The sequence below is a fragment of the Filicampus tigris genome, chromosome 15 (assembly GCF_054856515.1).
Source record: "Filicampus tigris isolate MCC_2025a chromosome 15, RoL_Ftig_1.0, whole genome shotgun sequence".
NCBI lineage: Eukaryota > Metazoa > Chordata > Actinopteri > Syngnathiformes > Syngnathidae > Filicampus > Filicampus tigris.
Window position 1 is genome coordinate 18647976 of NC_141231.1, and position 21311 is coordinate 18669286.

The 21311-nt window shown below is 46.5% G+C and overlaps 1 protein-coding gene across 3 annotated transcripts in view; it reads left to right on the plus strand.

The window, feature by feature from the left end:
* The window catches only part of ntng2b (netrin g2b), a 65834-nt gene that overhangs the window by 16582 nt on the left and 27941 nt on the right, over window positions 1–21311 (plus strand). For all 3 annotated transcript variants that reach the window (XM_086053019.1, XM_086053018.1, XM_086053020.1), the window contains exon 3: window positions 542–1185. In XM_086053019.1, the coding sequence (XP_085909145.1) occupies window positions 542–1185 (644 nt within the window). The remainder of the gene's footprint in view (window positions 1–541; window positions 1186–21311) is intronic.

Sequence of the window (21311 nt, forward strand, 5' to 3'; positions counted from 1 at the left end):
CTCGTCCACAGTCGCCGGAGTCACAAGAGACCCCTAAAACAGGTTGGTGCGGAATCAACCAAATCAAAACATTTTGTTCACCTAATCATTCTTCATTTGAGCTAATCTGCGTCCCGGGAACTCTCGCCCGTAGTCAAACAATGGCCATCAACAGGATAAGCAGTATAGAATTGATGAAAGGATGCTTCGACCAAATCGAACCTTTTTTAAAAAAAAAATAGTATTTAATGCTTTTGTCCAAAGGAGGTCAGTCCAAGGCGTTCTCGTCTAAAGTTGCCAGGGTCGCCCGTGAACCTCAGCGGCACCCATGGTCCGAAACTAATCACTCGATCAATCGTGCCAAAGAAGGTTATTGTCAATCTAATCTAACCCTTCACTCATTGGCAACCATGCCGGAGTGCTCTCTCCCAAAGTGGCCCAAGTCACAAGTGACCCTGAACAAGAAGACAAGCGGTAGAAAGCCGGATGGGATGGACGCTTCGACCAAAGCAAAGAATACTTTTGACTCCTCCAGCCAACCCCAACGTCTTTGTCGTTGCAGGAGAACCCGTACCTGTGCAGCGACGAATGCGACGCCTCCAATCCGGACCTGGCGCACCCTCCGCAGCTGATGCAGGACCGCGAACGCAACGGCCTACTGACCTACTGGCAGACGGTCACGTGGCGGCGCCACCCGGAGCCCCTGCTGGCCAACATCTCCATGTCGTGGAACAAGAGTCTGGAGCTTACCGACGACATCCACGTCACCTTCGAGTACGGCCGGCCCACCGTCATGGTCTTGGACAAGTCCACGGACCACGGCCGCTCCTGGCAACCCTACCAGTACTACGCCGACGACTGCCTGGACACCTTTAACATGCCGGCCAAGCGCGTACGCGACCTGACGCCGGCCAACGTCACCCGCGTCATCTGCACCGAGCAGTACTCGCGCTGGGTGGGCTCCAAGAGCAACAAGAACGTCACGTTGGAGGTACGGGCGCGCTTCGCCGTCTTCGCCGGCCCGCGGCTGCACAACATGGACAGCCTGTACACGCGCATGGAGAGCATGAAGGGACTGAGGGACTTCTTCACCTTCACCAACCTCAGGCTGAGGCTCCTCAGGCCCGCCCTGGGAGGCACGTACGTGCAGCGGGACAACCTGCTCAAGTACTTCTACGCCATCTCCAACATCGAGGTGCCTGCCAGGTGAGGCTCTGATCAGCTTCTTTTTTTTTTTTTTTCTCCCCTTTGTCTGTGCCGGCAACCATGAAACGGCTTTTGACGAAAGCTTTTTTTGGGTACGGATGGGAACTGAAAAAAAAAAAGGAAAGGGAAAAAAGCCTTTCCTAAAAATAACACAATTCCTCCATCAAGGGCCAAGTGATAGCGCTGGAGTGTGTTGAATTTTATTGACGGGTGGAAGGTTCAAGTGACAATTCCCATTTTTTGCTCTGAAATGACACAATTGGTATATGCATCATGGAATCTGGATAAATATCCAATCAGTATCGGATCTCTAAAAGCGCAGAACGGATATACCCGGCCGGCGGCAACATGATCTTGATGGCTATGTCCAAGTTGTTGTTTCATCTTCAGTTTTATAAAGTAGTAGTTGCGCGGTAAAAGTGGCAAGTCGGCCATTTCTGAAGGGACGGACGGCGGTTGGGTTGTCTTCCAGTTATTGAGTAAAACGTGATGATGATCCATTCGGTCGTCAAAGGGGTGCCGTTAATACGAGCGACAGAAAAGTCCATTCATTAGCCAGTCCCTCAATGATCTATGTCTGGATTTTCATCAAAGCTTTTTTTTTTTAACCAACTTACCTGCTGAAACGGCCGACGTTCTGTCTCTCCTCCAAGTAACCTACCTCAACCTAACTTCATCTTTTCTACTGGCGCTTCACACATGAACACTACGGTGGTAGAGAAGAAGGCTTTGTCAATATGCTCAGCCTTGGTCAGATGACATCGAAGATTTTGTTTTACCATCGTAGAAAACTCTCGGCTTTTGCCATCGGGAAGTACGCGTGAGGACATGGTGAAATGTTCGATTAATCGGCCGCCGCGCCCCTCCCACGTTGGAATCGTTCAAAAGAAGCGGTATTGAGGGGCTCACTGTACGCTGGCTGATCAACACATCCTGCGCCGTGACAGCCACGCACGCGAGCCGTATTCGCAATGACCCTATCGCTCTTGGTACGCGTGCCCCCGCCGGCCCGCCAGGACAATGATTAACGACACAAAGACGCGGCCTCGGTAGTCGGACGCAAAGCAACGTCGGCGCGGCGCCAAGGGAGCGCGGGCGGGTGGGGGTGGACGGGGGAGCTCTTACATGGCAACTTTGTGACAGTGAAGGATGCTCGGGGCCGTCACGCGGCCGCTTAGCAACCGCGGCGCGTCGCTCCAACCTTTCAGAATTATTATTCCAATCAATATGGCAGGCTGACATTTGAATGGTATTTAAGAGCCTTGTTGGGACGGGCCCGGAGTCGGACGGCGGGGCGGCGGAGGGGGTCATCGCCGGTTTGTGTGCGGAAAGGGTGCAGGGGTGAGGAGGGAAAGTGAAAATGAGCGACAGTTGGGGGTAAGGGGGTGCTTCTTTTGTGCGTGTGTCTGCACAGGCGGGTGGTGTTTAATGAAGTCTTGGCTGGATGCTGACACAGCACACACACACACAAACAAGCCTCTGGCATCCCGTAAAAGGCCTCCAGGTATTGATCATCGCTACTTTTCAGTCTCAGCACAGCGGCAGAGCGAGGGGTGTGATGGAGGGCCCGGGGCCGGGGGCGGGGGCGGGGGCGGGGCCGGGACAAGCACGATTCCACCCGATGCCCGAAACAACCTCCCTTGCGAAACGAACATTTGTGGTCATATCTAACGGGTTTAGCAACTAATCAGGGCAACGCCTGTGGCTGACACGTCTGCCTTACAGTCAAAGGTCCTGTATTTGACCAGTCCAGGGAGCAGTCCATCGGGTTCCAAAGGGGTGGAACATTATGCAGTCAATTTACAGAGAATTTCCAGGAAATTTCCCGTGAGACTTCGCTGGGAAATGGGGGTAACTTAATGGAAAGGTATCATATTCAAAGTCCAAATATTCACGGACCGACTGCATGATGGTGCTTTTGGTTGTTCATAGTCAAAAGTTCTGGGTTTGGATGTCCGCCATTGGAACTTTCAAAGTGTTTTCCCCGGACATTTAAGTTTCCTAGCACATTCCAAAAAACATGCCAGTACCCGTACTAATTCAACGCAAGACTCATTATTATCCACAGACTGACATTCAGACATAGTCCGAATGGTGGGCCGGCCGTCTCAGTACCTGCCCTGGGATTCAATGTCGACCAATAGTAGTCCGCCAACGGGGACGGACTCCAGTTTCCCTGAATAATGACACAAACTGGATGGATGGTTCACAAAATCAGGGTGACAATCTCGATCCCAGACCCTTTTTCCAGATAACTGAAGACCGCGTCTGTTAGTATCATTGGCCTTCTGTCTGAAAGCGTGACCATCCAGGGTGTGTCAGCTAGGGTAGACTCCAGCTCCCCGTGACCCTGAACAGGATAAGCGTTACGGAAAATGGATGGCTGGATGGATGGAATCTTCCGCTTACTCAACCAAAAAACGCCTCTGATAATGTAACTGTTCATGCGTAGCGGCGCGCCGGTGGCAGCAGGTGATATGTCGTGTCCGGGCGGGCTGGCTCTGGTAACAGTGTTCCAAATATAGGCCCCGCGGAGATGACAGAGACTGGTCGCTCTTCCGTCCCTTCTACCCGTAACATAATCGTCTATCAATAAGTTATTCTGGGCGGCTGCTGGGAGTATTAGATGATCTGGCTGTGGGATTTGGGGGGTGCGCGGTTGGGGGTGCGGTGGTCCTGAGCAGTACAGTACAATCAGGGCCGCCTGCTGCTTACGGCTGTGAAATTGATTTTTGGGGGGCGCGGGGGGGGGGGTGCAGGACGATTAGTCAATGTTCCCCGGACAAAAGGCTAAGCTATTTCATCTCATCTCATCTGGCCTTCGTAACACATTGGGCTTTCCAATACCTCAAATTTGAATAATGAATATTCGGCCGTGCCGCCGCGGCGAAATGGCTTTTATATATACGACGGAGGCCGAGCGGCTGCGTGCCACAGGTCGCGGCGGTAATGAGATACGGCGGCGCTATCGACGCAGAGGAGGCTGTGGTCACTTCTTTCGACGCACTGCTGCTCCCCAGGACTCAACTTGTCACCATCTGGCTGTTAAAAGTAATTACTGTGGCACCTGTAACTCAACCTACCAGTGCCCCGACATGCGAGGTTTTTGAGGAGCCTTCGCCTGATCGATTTCTTTTTTTTGGTTTGTTTTATGAAGAATTTTGTGAAGCATCGTAACTCCTCCCATGTGAAACCACTCGCCCAATCAGATGGTTTTTTGTTGTTGTTGTTATAACCCACTGAGCTAACAACTAAACAGATTTAACCCTTTCCTGTATTTTTTTTTTAAAAAATATATACCCGTGTGTCTTATTTGACTACCACGATATGAATACCGGTATATTATTCTTCCATACATTCTTTCTCAGCTTTCTCTTAACTGGACCTCTTTAAAGCTTGAATTCCTGTTCTAGAACATTCAGGTTCTGGAGAAAAAAATGCTTACTCTGCTTAAAATCGTGAAGCCCACCTAAATATGAACATCAAGACGAGCCGAGCCGTTGGACAAAAAGAATGCATGCCTAGCTCTTTCCAAATTTGTGGGGGGCTGGAACGCATTTATGGCAATTTAACTCATATCAGTGAGGAGAACTGATTTGATATATGAACTTGTTCACTGAACAAATTCAACTCGAGTAATTTAACATGCACACGTCAGCAACTTTACTTGGGGTGTATTCAGTTCGCTGTTTTTGTGCTGAGATCCCACAAGATGTAGCCAAAGTTTTATCGAAATAGGAAAGTAGTACAGTTTGGTGTCAAGGAAGTATGTTGAAGTGACGCATCTAGACTAAGTCTAGGTACCATTGTGGCCTTATTTCTTAAGCGTCCCTCAGGATCTCCGTTGAGGTTATTTGAGCAAAACAAGGTCTTCGGGGGGTGTATCTTGTTTATCTGACGCCGCGTGGCAAATAGCCGGCCGGCGCAGGTGTGCCGAAAGCCAGGTGCTCAGCGCTTAATAGTGCTGCCACATCAATAACCGCGTCACCGGATAGGACATTAGCGTTGGGGAGGGCTGTAAATTTAGCTAAACAAAACACTCGGCGCCCTGGAGGTTGAGTAAAAGGGGAATTCGGGTGAAGGGCGGCCAGTGTTGGACAAGGTCAAACGCAGTCAGAAGTGCTAAGAGACCGATTGAAGGAGAATCAATAGAATATTCCGCAACGATTTTCTCAGCCAAGGTTATCCGACAACAACAAGAGTCCGAGGTGTCGGGGCTTGGCGGAGCCCTCCCGATGCCTCCCCTTTCGATCGGGTCATTTCCATATCACTCCAGGGCGAAAGCCATCAAAGAAAGAGAAGACCACTCCATCACGGTTTGGATCAGCACAATCACATTGGCCGGCTCGTAAGCGGGCCTCTCAGATTCTCCCCCCGCGTCCTCCGTCCCGCCGCCCCATCCGTCAGTCCCAAAGCAAACCGGTCTACGGTCTATACGGTCAATCGTCTGCATTATAGATTAGACGCAGAGTCGGAGATTGGAGCGTTTTAATGAAATAAGAAGCGGGTCATGCGGTGGGTCTTTATAATGGAATAAAGCAAAGGCTGTAAGCTCAGGAAGAGCCGACTAAGTGGATTAGGGCCAAGACGGAGGGAAGGAGATTCAGCCGAATGACCAGGAAGTCGGCGTCATTTTTCTTTTAAGCCCGAGTGCCCCCCTTCAGCATATCTTGTCGCTTACCCGCTGACTTTTCACTTTGATTTGACTGCTTGCTACGAGTTGGAGGTGGTATAAAAGAAGCCAGGTGCCATTGGTAAGCAGACAGTAAAGAAAGAAAAAAAAAACAACAACAATCTTGGCTCCATCTGAGGCAGTGGCTGTCCTGATTTACAACTCCTACTATTTCATTTTTATTTTTTTTTTATGAACTTACTTCTACATGGCATACTGTAATGTCAATTCATTTGAACCCCCCCAAAAAGTAGCTAACATCACAACTTGGCAATCGTCCAGCACTAACGAGACCCACACTCCATGTGGCCCGCCAAGGCCAAATCATGTGTTGACTTGTTGACATGTTTTTTGGACATTGTCTTCACTGTTACCACAACATATTCAATGATTCAAGCATTTGTTACCAATCCTTTCTTTACAATACATTGAAAAATGGTTGAACAAACTATTTACTGGCTTCTGATTTCAAAACGAGCGATCCATCAATTCGTGGCGTCGAAGGCGATCATACATTTCGACGGGTTAGCAGTCGGAACGGCCCTCCGAGCGAAATCAGAACGACCATGTGGCCCGCGACAAAAATCAGTTAGACCCCCTTGTCTTAAATCTTTTCGTTTCAGGAAAGTGCTCCGTGAATAATTTCTCTTCCCCTCTTTCGCTGCATTTTTTTAATTTCATTTTTATGACGGATAACTACATTTTGTCCACAAGTCGAGGAAGGATGATGTCAAGGCCCACCTAAAATGACCCGGAGGGATGGATCTTTTGAACCCTGTGTCTCAGCGCATCTAAAACGATCACAGCTTCTCTTCGTTGGCCAAAGTTTGCATGTCGATCACTCTACTGCAATCAGCCGCTCCGGAGCAAAGCAAGGTTGTCTGCTATTGACAGAAATGCATCTGGTTTTTGGCGAGGCAAAATAATTCCCCTTGGATGGAGCCTTCCAAAAGACTCCGGCGGCACCTGTCGCCGCGTCGCCGCGGCAAACAACGGCACCTGCCTCGCCAGGAGCGGCGCCATAAGAACGGCTTTGGCCATCGCTCCGCAACTTTCTGAGGAGCGGCAAAATGTTCCGCGTCCGTCTGCTGCTTGCAACGGAGACGCAAGACTGGAACCTTTCAGCACATTTGCCTTGACAACGGAAACTTAACACGCTGAAGCAGGCATGAAATGCATGTGGGGGAAAAAGAAAAAAACAAACAAACACTGAATAGCATTAGCATTTAAATGCGGGGCTAATTTCCACTATTGGAAGACTAATTGAGGTAGTAACCTGATTGGGATAAATAGCATCATTAAAAGAAAGACAAAATGAGAAGTATGGCGTTTCCCCCTTATTTGCGGACAACAGGGGCCGAGCCCTTTCGAATGTAAAGTTAAGTCTGTGCCTTGGCTCACTCAAGGTTGGGAAACACTACTGGAATGAAGGTGATCTGCCACTGACGTGACACAGTTTCCCGTGTTGTTCAAAAGTTAAAGACCCTGTCAAGCGATAATATAAAATGTGTATTTCTACCGACATTATACACGTTTGAAGATAATAGCAGAAAACATGCACGAAGACTGAGATCTAAGTCGCGTTTTGAATTGTGGGGATAAAGTGTCAAAGGAGAAGTCAAGCCAAACCTATTTTTTTTTCAAGAATATGTTCTATGCAAGCCCACTAGCATTCTGATAAATATTGCCCTTGTGGCCCGTTTTTAGCCATCTCTGCGGGCGGCCATTTTGTCACTTGTGTCGACTGAAAACGACATCACAACTGCTCAGGGCTCAGGTAACGACCAATCACGGCTGACCTGTTTTCTGAAGCTGAGCCGTGACTGGTCGTTCCCTGAGCCCTGAGTAGTTGTGATGTCATTTTCAGTCGACAGAAAAGACAAAATGGCTGCTCCCAGAGATGGCTAAAAAGGGCTGAATTTTGCTGCTTAACTCATATTCCACAAACGCAATATTCATCAGAATGCCGCGTTTCAACTAGTGTGCTTGCATAGAACATATTCTTGAAAAAAATGCATTTGGGTTGATTTCCCCCCTTTGAACTTTTTTTTTTTTTAATTTCCGTTTTTGTGGGTTTTTTTGGGGCGCAAACCCCATCTTAATTTTCCATGGAGAACTGAACTGCGCTGTGTATTTTCACACAACAGTGACTTTCAAGGAGACATTTTGAGCATTTTATGCTTTCACAAAATGCCATCGGCTACCAAGGTGTCTTACAAACTTGTCAACATCGAAAAGCTTTGATTTTCTTTCGCGGCCCTAACGGCCCCCTGAGGAAAAGCACAACTACGATGTGACCCGCGTTGAAAATGATTTGGAGGGTCCTGCTGTAAACAACTGGAAATTGGGCTTCCTGGTAGTAAACGTGGAAGTTGAGAACGGAACACCTGAGGTTAGGCAAGATGATTAAAAAGTAGACGCGCAATAGCTGAGGCGCGCTAACACCTCCAGTAGAAGTCCAAAAACCTTGAATGACTCTGAGTCACCGCGCCTCCGGAGTGATACTAATTAGACCCGGACCGGCTTACGGGGACTTCCCGAGCTACAAAGGTTTATTGTCCGGGCGCCGTCGAGCTCGACGGCGCCGCTTCTCAGCGGCCTCGGGGCTCGTCCATCTTCTGTGAACACGCGCCCCGTGTCCTCTGCTCTCTCTTCACCGCCGTCGGGTGTCTTCACCCCCCCCCACACCCCCACCCCCACCCCGTCTTTTGATTAGCCGCAGCGTTGACTTTGCAAAGCAACTATTTTGAAATAAAAGTTTTTCCCGTGCGCGTCCTCTGCCGACGTGAAGGTGAGCGTACGGGAGGTATAAGCCTGGATCAGAGGCAGAGCGGGAAAGAAAGAGGGAGGCAGATGATGGATTAACTGCTAGTTTCATGGGACGAGCCGGGTGTGTGTGCGCGCGCGCGTGTGATTCCGCGGTGAATGATGTGAGGCCGGCTCAATATTGCTCCCGCCGTTCCGAGGGAGGCCGTCGAGATGGCCAACCCTTGGCGCTCTCTCGCCCTCGGCGGCTGCTTCGCGAGCGCGCTTAAGCGGGCGGCCGCGACGCCAAGCTCGGCGCTCACTGGCGGCCCTTTGCCTTGGCCCTCTGCCGTGGGACGCCGATCGCTTTTGAAATCGGGGCTCGTCCAAATATTTAGTTCCAGGGCGGCTTTTGTCCAAAGACCCCGTTTACATCGATTACAATGAACCCCCTTTATCGCATTCCAGATCCATCCGCGCTAGGTGAAACGCGGGCAATAGGGTAACTATATGCATTTTTTTTTTTTCATGAGGGTTAAACTTCTGAAAAAACACTTTTCTAAAGTACTCCGTAACGTCTTCAAATTTGTTTTCAATTTTAAAGTGTTTGAATGAACTGTCACAATGTAAGAACCAAACCTAACAGACAAAAGTGTGTTTCTAGCTCGGGGAAGAATGACCACAAAAAAAAATGTAAGGCAAAACGTTTGCATTTCCACAGACATTTATACAACGTAGAGACAATCGACATACAGTAAAACTGCATCGTACTGTCAAACTCCTTCTTGACCATTTCCCTGTCTAGTCGTACTCTCCATTGGTGAAAAGTTGATTCTGCTGTCAAGCAATGAAATACATGGCTAGGAATCGGCGTACTGTCGAGAATCTTGCCCGGAGGCCCACTTGGCCCACTTACATATTAGTTCAACATCAGTGACTTTTTTACTAGGCATTTGTCATTCATTCCATAAATTGTAGATCTTTTCTCACGCTCGTGACGTACACTTTCTATTACCTAGCGCAACACATACACAGTAGATACTCTGTTGGAGTATCATTCGACTAAACTTGCCTAACCTCCGACGCATGGGTATTTCTCTCCCTCATAATCGACACGACAAGGTGAGATTGAGTGCCTAATCTTTATCTTCAACTTTAAAGCTGTGCTGATGTCGAATCCAAAGCAACCTGACGCCGCCATCTACAGGGATATGCTAGTCATTACAGTGGCTTACAAGCCGAAGTGTAAATGTTACGTGACAAATATATTCATCGGTGGCAGCAAACAATTGGATTTTTTTTGACAAATTGAAACGTCCACGCCAGTGAATAAGTGAAATATTATATGACATCATTTATTTCAAATTATTTTCCGGACCCCACCTTACAGCTCGCCGTCCCCCAGGGATGTGAGTTGAGAACCACAACATTGGCAACACCACCCAGAGAGGCCCAGTGACAAATGCGTCCTCATATGTGATGATTTATGAGACGGCGCTTGTAAGTGATTTGATAATCGTACTTGATATCCTCCAAGAAGAGAAAATCCAAAGTCAGCAAATTCCTTGCTCGACACCCCCACATTCTACCCTTAATGCATTCTTTCAAATCCACAAATACAATCAAGAATCATCCCCGCTAGCGCCTGCACTGTGTCTCACCCGGGCGCCTGACATGCGGGGAGGGGGGGGGGGGGGGCGGTAGGCGTCTCTCTTGATGCCGCCAGCGCTCTTTAATGCTGAAAGGCATGCTGGGAATCCTAAGTACAAGAACACGCGGCCAAGGGAGGGTGTCCTTGGGATGAACGTTAATTAGCATAGCATTATTAGGGCCGCGCCACGTTGCAAAGTGCCGCCTTTACCTGCGCATAAACAAGTTGGCGCTTGTCGCAGGACTGCGGCCGATCACGACGTGAGCTGTGGGCGTTTGTTGTTGTTGTTTTTTTTTTTTGTTTTTTTTTCAGAAAAGTAAAGTTTCAGACCCAACAGTGATAGGGCCAAATGCGCACTTGCATGCAGTGTGTCAGTGGCCACCTTCCCAATGCAATGGCGAGACACTCTTGATCAATTGCGAAGCGCCATTTTGGTGTCGGGATGTCAGGACAGTTTAAATGCCAGTTCCAATTGTACCAGGACATCACAGATCAGACAGAGAAACTGGATGTGGTCATCCGTGGAGAGTTGGATCAAACACCTGTGGGGAATTTGGCCATTCAGCTCCTTGTTAGCTAACAGAAAGTCAAAATTTTAGAGAAGGTCAAATTAAGTTTACCTGCAAAGGCTCCGGAGCATTTTAGGTTCATCCTGACATTTTACACAAAGACCCTACTCCTATTTTTTTGTGAGTCGTGCATTGTGACTAAGATTGTTTGACCTGACTGATGAATTGCTTCACCCAAGCAATGATTTGACTTGCTTGATGTTTATTGATCTTTTTGCCACAGTTGCTTGTGACGCGCTTGAAACTTGAAGATTTGACACTTACTTGTGACTTGCTCTGTAAATGTTCATGGCTCAAACATCTGTTGTCAATGTTGCCAAACGTACATTTTAGAGGTGCAATGGCAAACATTTTTCTACAAAGGTTCTGAGAAAGTCAAATCAAGTTCATTTTCGTGTTCATCTTTTGCCACGGGATTTTGTTGCGCGAAGGCTCAACGAAGAGTGGCAAAAGCTACCTTACACTACCGACGGCCATGGCGGCAGTGGCTCAATGTTTGTAATTCAGAGTTTTAATGAGGCATCTTTTCCAAAGGTAAATTAAGGCAAAAAAAACACACGCACACACACAAGGGTACTTTCATGACACATCCTTTGCTCTTATAGATTGCTACCCCCAAAAAAAAAAAAAGAAAAAAAAGGAAAGTAGGGTTTATGTCGAGTTTACCAAGTGAATTATTCAAGAAGCAAGTCACATTCTGCTTTCCATGGAACTCCAGACTAATAAACAATGCCATTACTGCATTTTTCGGAACTAATTGTCTGGCTAACTGCACTGTGGTGTCGTCACTTCGCCTCTATGCCCCCCGCCCGACCACACCGCCACCCCACCCCCACCTCCGCCCTTTTCCTCCGGCCCTGCGGCTTGGGAAGCTCTCATCTTGCTATGACTAATGATGTTCTCTCAGTCTCAAGGTTTTAGCAGGATAATTATATTAACCCTTGTCCTCTGGCTGATCCCGGCTCAGCTCCTTCTCCTCGGGCAGCCTCTCTTGACACAGTCTCGCCGGTATTAGAAGCTAATACAACCCTCACCCCCCCACCACCACCACCACCCCAGCCCGCAAGGGCGCCTTGCACTTGTGTGTGTTTTTGTTGCCTTTCTTTTCCCAGGCGTTCCATGGGTTTGTCATTGAAAACGGGGTAGCGAAAATAAGGTTTATGTGAGAAAAATGGAAGTGTTGTGTTATCGTCAGGCGCGAAATCTCCACAAAGTTCGCGCGGCGGCCACTTTGCCTCAAAGCCAAGGCCCGCATCTCTTCTCTTGTCGACTACAAAGCTCGGGAATCTGACACGCGTTCGCACAAAGATCCATCACCTCGGGGGCTTTGAGAACTCTTTTGGGGATTTGCACAATAGGAAAAACCTCCGTCTAAACTCCCAGCTGCCGGGCTAGAGATGTTTGTCTCCCTCCTCATCACTTTTGCCGTCCCTTTTACTTCTGTGTATGTAAATTGTTGTATCGTAAATCAGCGGCTGTCAACTGTTGGTCACTCTGGGACTTGAGTTTTCGCAAGTTGCGACATTGAAGGAAATTTGCCTTTTGAAAACATACTGTATGTACCGTAGATCATATTTTTTTAATCATTTTTAACCCGTGGTAAAAAAGGTGAAAATCTGCAATATAGCGAGATTATAAAACATTTTTTACCCTTAAACCTATTAGCATCTCTTCTCACTCTGTTGCTGTCAGGAAATGTGAAACTAGTATACGGAAAGTCCACTAGCTTGATGCTAACATATAATGTAAAAAGCCATTGGTGGAATGACAGATGCTAACATTGATTTCATGGTAAGCTTTAAACCGTCAAATAACTGCTGCTTTAACACACAATTTTGAACAACTTACAAACAAAATAAACACACAGTTGCACAAAATAGCCTATGTGCACAAAATTTTACGACCTTGGCACTGATATGTTCTTTTGTGGAAAAGTCCCTTACCCGGTATGCTCTGTGTTGCATTGAGGGTACAGAAACATAGCTAATAGCAATACGTCCAAAGCAATGTTTCCGACGCATGGATCCCCCGACCAACCAGTTGAGCATCGTCTTGAATAAATAAGCGTCTGTACGTTGATGGCCCCCTCCAAATGGAAGCCAATTTTCCCCTCTCCCCAGGTGTTACTCTTGGTGTTCATTAAAACGCACTCAGCAGCGGCGAGGACTCCGCAGGGGGGCGATACGCTCTTAATATCCCGCATAGTCACTCACTGATCCAGGCACAGTCGAGGCTTTGAGGGGCAGGAGATACGACCTCAAAGTGACAGTACGGAGTTCTGTTTCTTTTTTTCTTTTTTTTAGGACATTTTACACGGGAGAAAAAAATGAAATTGAACAGAAAAGGCCATTTTTTTGGTAGCGTAAATTTTGATACCGGAATCGAGCTGTCTTCCCACTTCCGATACTCATGTTGCTACCTTTCTAGGCTGCATACCAACTGCTAGCGTGTTGTTGTACCTACTGCTGACATATTAGCAGTTCATTAATTTTCAAAACAAGTAGTGAGTGACGCAGAGTAAGCCATAAAACATTTATGAATCGGCCAAAACAACTCTCTACTCCGATTGCTATCTTGTTATTTGTTAGCATACCAACTCCTAGCATGTCAGCTTTTTATCAATTTTCATTAGGAATACTGATACAGGTTAGGACTGAACAACCCCTCTCATCAGCGTTAGCTCTTTCTTGACTTGGGTTGCTATCATGTTAGCATAGCAACTGCTATCATGCTAGACTTTTATTGAGTCCCACAAAAAAATAGCTCCTGAATACAGGGCAAGAAGTAAAACCTTGTCGATCTGTCTTACCACTTTACATACTCTGGTTGCTACCTCGCTGTAGGGGATAGCATATCATCTCCTAGGATGTTAGCATTTTAGCCACTCCTTATATTGGGACTGTACCATATTTTATTGTGTTTTTCTCCACTTTTAATCACTTGCGTCAGTCAGTAGTCACTTGAATGATGTGAAAACCCAGGCCTGGGATCCCGCTGTGATGAGATTTTTGCCTCCCAGGCCTTCTGGGAAAGCTAACATTAGCACTTAGCAAGCGCGGCATGTGTGGATGAATTAATAAGGGTCACTCGTGCAGTGGTCAGCAACTTGTGAAGGTCCTTCCATTCCCCGTTGATGACAAAGAATCTGCTACAGCCTGTGCAGCATAATAGGCTACATTTTTATTAGCGGCATGCCAAGATGTGGTGCTTTGTTGCAGATTGTCAACTGGCGTCTCAACATTTTCTTTTTTATGAAGATGTATCCAGAAAGTCATAACTGAAGTAAAAGATCCGACGTTTCAAAAATGTCAGGAGTAGCTGCGAGTGAAGTGTGAATATATTTTTTGAATGCTTGAAAAACAACAACAGCTGTGCAAAGGCAGGTATGTTCAAGACCAGAAAATGTGACGATATCACCAAACGGCAAGTTGAGTTGTATAAACAAAACATGGGCAGAAAGAAAGTAGGGGAAAAAAATAATAATGCAGTAAAATATTGGGCACAGTAGTATACATACTTATTACCGGAAAAGCAGAAATGTGATCCGTTAAGATGGAAGCCAGCCAATGACAGGAAACTCAAGTGCTTTTAAAGAGCTTTAAAATCAATCCAATTGGAAGCCAATGAGAAGCTAAACAAGGGTTAGCGCAGCTTAGAAGCATTCACAAGAAAAGAAAGAAGAAAAAAAGCTACATTTGATTGCTGACTATCACCGTCGGAAAATCTTGACCTTCTTTTGATTACAATTCCTCGGTTATCTGTAGCCCCGCCCCCCCAAAATGTGTCCCTTTTCTAGTTATGCATAGAAACAATTTTCAACTAAAATAGTAACAACATTCCTCCTCATAAAGGTGAATAAAGTACAGCTATTTTCGTAACAAAAGGAGATTTTTGCTACACTTTCTGCTGCGTCAAGGTCAAACTTTGAATGTGTCACATTTAGTGATCTGAAACACTGCTTCATAGTAAAATAAGTGTGTTTTGTGTATTTGACACGCTGCAGAAAAGTGTTGTTAACAACCCTGACTAATTAGAGTAACTTAAAAATTGTCAAGTTTGTAAAATAAGCTTTTTAAATCTTGAAAAATCCACGTGGTCATCACAGGGGGCTTTTCCATGCAGCAACAACGAGGCGTTCTAAAGGCCTGTCAAGTCTGACTTGAAAAAAAACATTTTTTAAACCCCCCCCCAGGCTCTTTCGCCTCTCTCACCTTGAGGTGCGTGCACTCACAGCCAACAATGAGGCGCTCTGGAGCGGCCACGTGAGCGCAGCATTTGCCCAATCACCTGTGACTGAAAGCCGTGACGTAGTATTTTCAGAAAATATTTTACAAAGTCGAATCATTTCAAAGTGACAGTCCTAATAGGAAAAGGTCCTTGTCAATAGATGCCGATTCTTAAAACAAACAAAAGAGCAGAAGAAAAACTAAAACGCAATCATATCAACAACTCCCTCACATTCAGCAGAAATACGCTCGACTCTGCGAGCTATCCCAGCCAGTCTCCTGCTCGATCGAGCTCAGCAAAACGCACAAGGAGCCTGCTGTGTTCACGACATCGGTCCTTTGAGGTCTGGACTTGAGGACACCATGTGCCCGGGCTCCATTATTTAGCGTGTAGTGCGCATACTTTAGAGTGCTGGCGGCTTAAAGCATCTCCGCCACAATCCGGCCAATCGGAGAGCTCTCGGGTGCGTGCGCCGGCGAGGCACGAACACCACTGCCATTTATGGACTCGCCGATAAATAATTCATCGCCGCCCTCTCCATCCAAAGTATATACAGTATATCTGGCATATAATCTCCAACCAAATGCACATTTTAGATCAGTGAAATTGTGTGCGAAAAATGAACGGAGCCGCACAGAAAAAGATCAGCACGTACGGTGTCAGGGAGGGCAGTGTCGACCAAAGTTCTTTGAGCGTTTTTGCAGAAAATCTCGTAGATGTGCTGGGCCGGACTGCGGAAAACCTTTAGTGTTGCCTCCCTTTGATGTTTGAAATCGAAGAATGTTGTATAACATCACTTGGAGGAGTGAAAAGATTGAGGTTTGAAAAATTTAACTTATCCCCTGTGGGGAAATTAAGGAAGACTCATGCGGGTTGGGACCCAAAAGTAAATTGCGGACAGCTAGTAAAAAAAATAATAATAATAAAAAAAAAAAGTCCATGTATCCATAATTCCGATTTTTCCGTTATAATAAAAATTTTCAGAGGCTATTTTTAAACTTGCTCTTGACTTCTTTCATAGTGTGTCGTGACTGCAACAGTATGAAAACGCAAGTCCCAGGGTGACACTGACGCTATTGTCTCGAAGACAGTTTGGCTTGCACAATTCTCCGATTAAGAGTCAAAGCGTGCTTACGTCAAGTCGTTTTAGTCACTCCCGGCTGACGTTCACTGTAAACTGGCACATGAAACCAAAAGACAATGAAAAATGGTATATTTCAACACCAAAAGGTTATTTGTGTCATTCTAGCATACGAAAGCTAAACGCTAACAAGTAATGTTCAACGCAATAATCTAACGGAAATTGGCATTGATGTAATGGTTAATGTAAACCTTGAAACAAATCTGCTACTTTAACATCCACGCAGCAGCAACAGGAGCAACTGGGGCTTCAGCATCTTTGTCAAGGACACTTCAACGTGGCTCGGAATTGAACCGAAAACATTTGGCTTAGGGGACAAACTCCCTACCAGATACTCAGATGAAGTGTTCGCCTAAAATGTTAAGAAAGAAGACAAAAACTAGAGCCTGCCTGACACTGACGAGGAGGTTAGCCATTTTGGCCTTATGAGGGAGTTTGACCCCCAAATGAGCCCCAAGTTTGCAGTTGAAATGACATAAAAGAAAGTGTAATGTCCACATAGATTTGGGGTCGGAGGCGGGGTCACGGGTTATGGATTACCCGTTTGCTCTGGACTCTGCGGGGAGTGCACATGTGAGGCAAAAGGATGGATGGAGAGGAGCGGCCCACGTCTGAAGACCGAGGCGCTACTTGAGGAAAATCGATCGTCTCCCTTCGGCGGGAGAAATTTATGAAGCTACAACATAAACGCAGTCATGTCCAATTAGCTTCTGGGAATTTACAAGGCGGGAAGGCGGCGGCGGGGTGGGAGACGCGGGTGATAAAGACTTGAGTTGAAACCAATAAGGCGTGCGACTGATCGATGATCGCGGCTTCACGCGGGTCCCTCGCCTCGCTCGGTCGCTTCCCGCTGCGCTGGCGACGGGACGCCAGCGCGCCACGCTCCAGGAAGTTGTGGACTGGAGCTTGCTCATATGGGCCCTAAAAAGTCAACGTGAACACCATCACGGAAACGCCACGCTACGAGTGACTCAACTACCACACCCCTGACAGGTGTGCTTTTAAATATCCCGGTGGGCGACGGCGACGTTACAAATGAGGCGAACTCAGGTGAACCTGGATCTGCCTGATGCTGGGAGCCCTGCCCGTTAGACTGCAAATGACTTGTGGAATCAATAAACACCAAGGGGATTACAGTTAACGATGACAAAATGTCTTTTTAATATTTGGAAAAAGAAGGTTAGCTAACTGAAACTACATTTTCCCTTTACAAAACTCCCTACAATTATAGCGGAAATGTCCTTTGTTTTCGCCTTTGTTAATTATTTGCATATCGTCGCCGTCCTGTGAAAAACACTTATATCCATTTTTTTTTTCAATTTTCTTATTTTTACTTGAATGGTGTTTCCGACTTACAGACATTGCATTAGCGTGACATTTTTTCAAAATTCTAAAATTGGACACAAGTGTTTTTCACAGGGCAGATGAATTGCAAACCTATTAATTTTCCCGGTTTTACGACAGCTAAACGACGTCCCATTACACCAAGGTCTTTTACCGTCGCTCACAAGTCACGTCGTTTAAAAAAAGCCCAATTTATGCGACAGAAGATGGAATTTTAAGACAACAAACAAAATCCAAACTAGTATGATTATAAAATGACGAATAATCGACTAATGAAAAGAATTCCAAACTATTATAACCCTGATAGAATCCCCTCGTTCCTCTGAGGCAACGGGCGAGTGCCGTACTAGCCGCTCAGCCGGCAAAATTGAGCTAACTCACTGCCGCCGAAAGGACGCGGCGCAGCATCTCGCAGTCGCCGCATAGCTTCGGGGCTGCAGACAATCAAAGCAGCCAAGATATGACTCGGAGACTCCAAAGCAGGCACAGCGCAAGTTGGCAGGCAGGCAGAGTTTGAGAGAAAACAGCGGAAGAGCGGCAGTGATGGCGGTTTCCCCGCCGAGGGACGGCGGAATCGGCAATCGCTGACTACAGTAAAGCGACAGATAAAGCCCCATTAACGGCTGCTTCCAGCTGCTTTCTCGGGCTTCGCCGCCGCATGGCTCCCCCTTGATGTTTGTTTATCTTTCTACTTATTTATACCCGTAATTGCTACGCCTCTGCCCGTCTAAAAACAGGCCGTCGCGCCGTCATTAAAAGACCCAGCCGCTGACATGACTTCACAGAGACGCGCTCAAAGCCGAGTGTGGACAGAAGGAGAGAGTAGCTGGCGAGCAAACACGTTAATTGCTGGTTGGTGGGATTGCACACGAGGAGGAGACGTTCCAACATCTTGTACCCGTGCTAGATTTTATTTGATCGCTCACGCCCCGGCTACTTCGCCATCAGGTATTCAGCGGTTTTTACAGGATACGGGCAAGTCCAAAGTGAGAGAAATTCGACAAATCCAAGGTAGCGTTGAAGTTGCTATACAAGTGTCTTGAAATGAATGTTTGCGTCAGTTACGAGAGTCAACATGTCAAGTGGTAAAGGAAAACGCGACAGACTTGCTACCAAGGCCGATAACATGGCTAGGCTAACAAGCAGAGCTAACTTGAGCTCATTTGCGCTCTGATGTCACTGAAAGCAGGTAAGAGCAGAGAAGTGCTACTCATTTATTGATAAAATACTTTTACCGTTGTACTACATCAAGTGTTCATCTTTTTGATTTGATCTTTATCTCGACAATAAAAAAAAAATTTAAAAAATCTCTCCTATTTCTTGACAGCCAGAGCATAAAACTACCGGTAGATGCCACGGAATGAGTCCTTTAATACGTTGAAGTGTGTTTCAAGAGTGTGGGAGGTGTAAAACTATATTTAGAAAAATGTTCTTTCATTTTGACCGATCATGGGTGGAACGTACTGAACGGGTGCATTCCCCGCGATGAACGGATTGACAAGTTTGGGACACTGCAGACAAAGTACGTCTCATCTCGCGTTTGACTGTGCAGTACAATTCAGGAACACCCCTTCCAGAATGCCGTGTGAAATCCAACCTTACCCAGCGGGTGCAGGCTTGTCCCGTAGGCATCGTTTCCGCCTGAAAAATCGGACAAAATCGGAATGACAGCTCGCAAATGTGCGCCATTAAAATTTTCGTGTCGACGCACCCCAAAGACGGCAACTCCACTGTCCCTTATTGCACTCTTCGGTTCTCTGAGTAAATAGTTTGCGCTGGGATCGTGCTAAATTCCGGCCGCTCTGAGCAGCAACTCTTCGACGCAAAGGCAGAAATGGTTGCACATTCATACGTGATCGCAGCCATGTTTTATTTGTGTGTGAGGGCGGGGGGCCTAATAAGCGTGAGAGGATGTGGAGAAATCCCACCGCCAGCTGTCATCCGTATGACAACGACCAGACCAGAGCAGACGGAGGCGCTCGGAAAGTCGGGAGTGTCGGAACGAGTGAGAGATGAACAGATTTCTGAGTCGGAAAATTAGATTGACGTATCTGAAAAGTTTCCACTTGGGTTGGGGGGAAAAGTCGACCGCAAAACATGAAGCTTCACGATACTCGATTGCAACGACTCATGACCATTTCACAGTCTCTCAGCACCTTCTATTGGTGCAGTCAAGCAATGAGTTTTTCCCTATCAGGGGTCGCCACAGGCCATAGCGATGCTACGTTTAGCACCGGTTCTACACCGGATGCCCTTCCTCACTCATCCGATTACGTGATTTTTTTCGATGGAATAATCGATTTTTAAAAGAATCGTTAAGGACAGCTCTACCTACCCACAACACAATTGTTGACCAAGTGCTCAGTTGCTGTTAAAATAGCAGTTGCTTGAATTTTTAGAGTTCCTTATTCTCAATATGGTGTTTCGCAGAATATATTAGCATTAAGCTTGCATGAAATGATACGGTTTCGTCGAACATTTTGGGGTTTAAATACACAACAAGGAAGAGTGGAAGTGCCGATGTGGAAAAACAATTTTTGATTGGCAAATACATTCGAACGTACTAGCAGGTACGTATTTCAATATAATCGAACGTACTCGCAAATAGATTCAAATGTACTCGCGAGTATGTTCGACCGTACTCGCTACTGCGTTCCAACGTACTTGTAGACTAAATGCTACAAACGTAGCATTTTTCCCATAATGCTACAGGGTAAAGAAATTTTTTTTTTTTCCTTTTTTTAAACATTTGGCCTACGTTATAACAATACGTTTGAAAAATAAGGTAATCATAATTTCATGGTTTTATTAAATCTGCAATGCATGATTTCCGTTCAGTTTGGTTCCCATAATGCCATGAGGTATACGCAGGCGTCAGTAGCCCGTGGCATTATGGGAAAAAAAGTGCTACATTTGTTGCATTTAGCCTAAAAGGAGGCTCGAACATATTTGCAAGTACGTTCAAACATATTTGCCAGTCAAAAAAATTTGACTCCACGTTGGCAGTTCCCCGCTTCCGTAATAAAATGTTTAATTTCCTTTGATTTTACGTGTCCGGTTAACATGAATTAAATATCAAGTGTGAGTGACACATAACTTCAGGCAACCAGGCTTTGCCATATTTGAGGAACTGTATGAGCGACAGCGTGAGAAGAGGCGCTGAGGAATACTTGAGAAAGTTTGTTTTAATAAGTTTAAGTGTGTTTCAAGCGTATCCCCGGTGATAAAGAAGGCAAATCTTGGTGACAGGCAACACAGTAAAAGTTCGAGATGGCGCCTTCCACTTTTGCGCTGAGACAGGTGGAGAGTTTTAGAAGATAAGACACGGCTGCATGTCGGCCGCTGTCACTCACTCAGCGCGGGCGTTTGTCGCCTCCCGTTCGGAAACACACCTGTCTCATTTCACCAAACGTTCAAGCTCCCCTCGTGCGCGCGCTAGGAACCAAAAAAGAGATGTTCAATTTCCCCCGTCGTTTACGCGGACAGCTCGTGTCCTTCCGCGGCGAAGGCGAGACGCCTGTCTGATGGATTCCACTTGCCGTATCCTGTCAGCAGGCACGGTTGCTCAGGCAGAAGTGGGGACTAATTCATGGGAAGTAAAAAAAATTAAAAATAAATGTATGCAAATTAAACACAGCAGACTGATGTAAAGTCCAGTGACGTTGAGCAATTTTTCAAATAAAGTGAGGTCAGATCAGCGCGAGAGAGGAAGATTGAAGTGTCGATGGCGTCTCTGAATATTTGATGCGGACGGATGGCCGTTCACTCCAGCGGAAC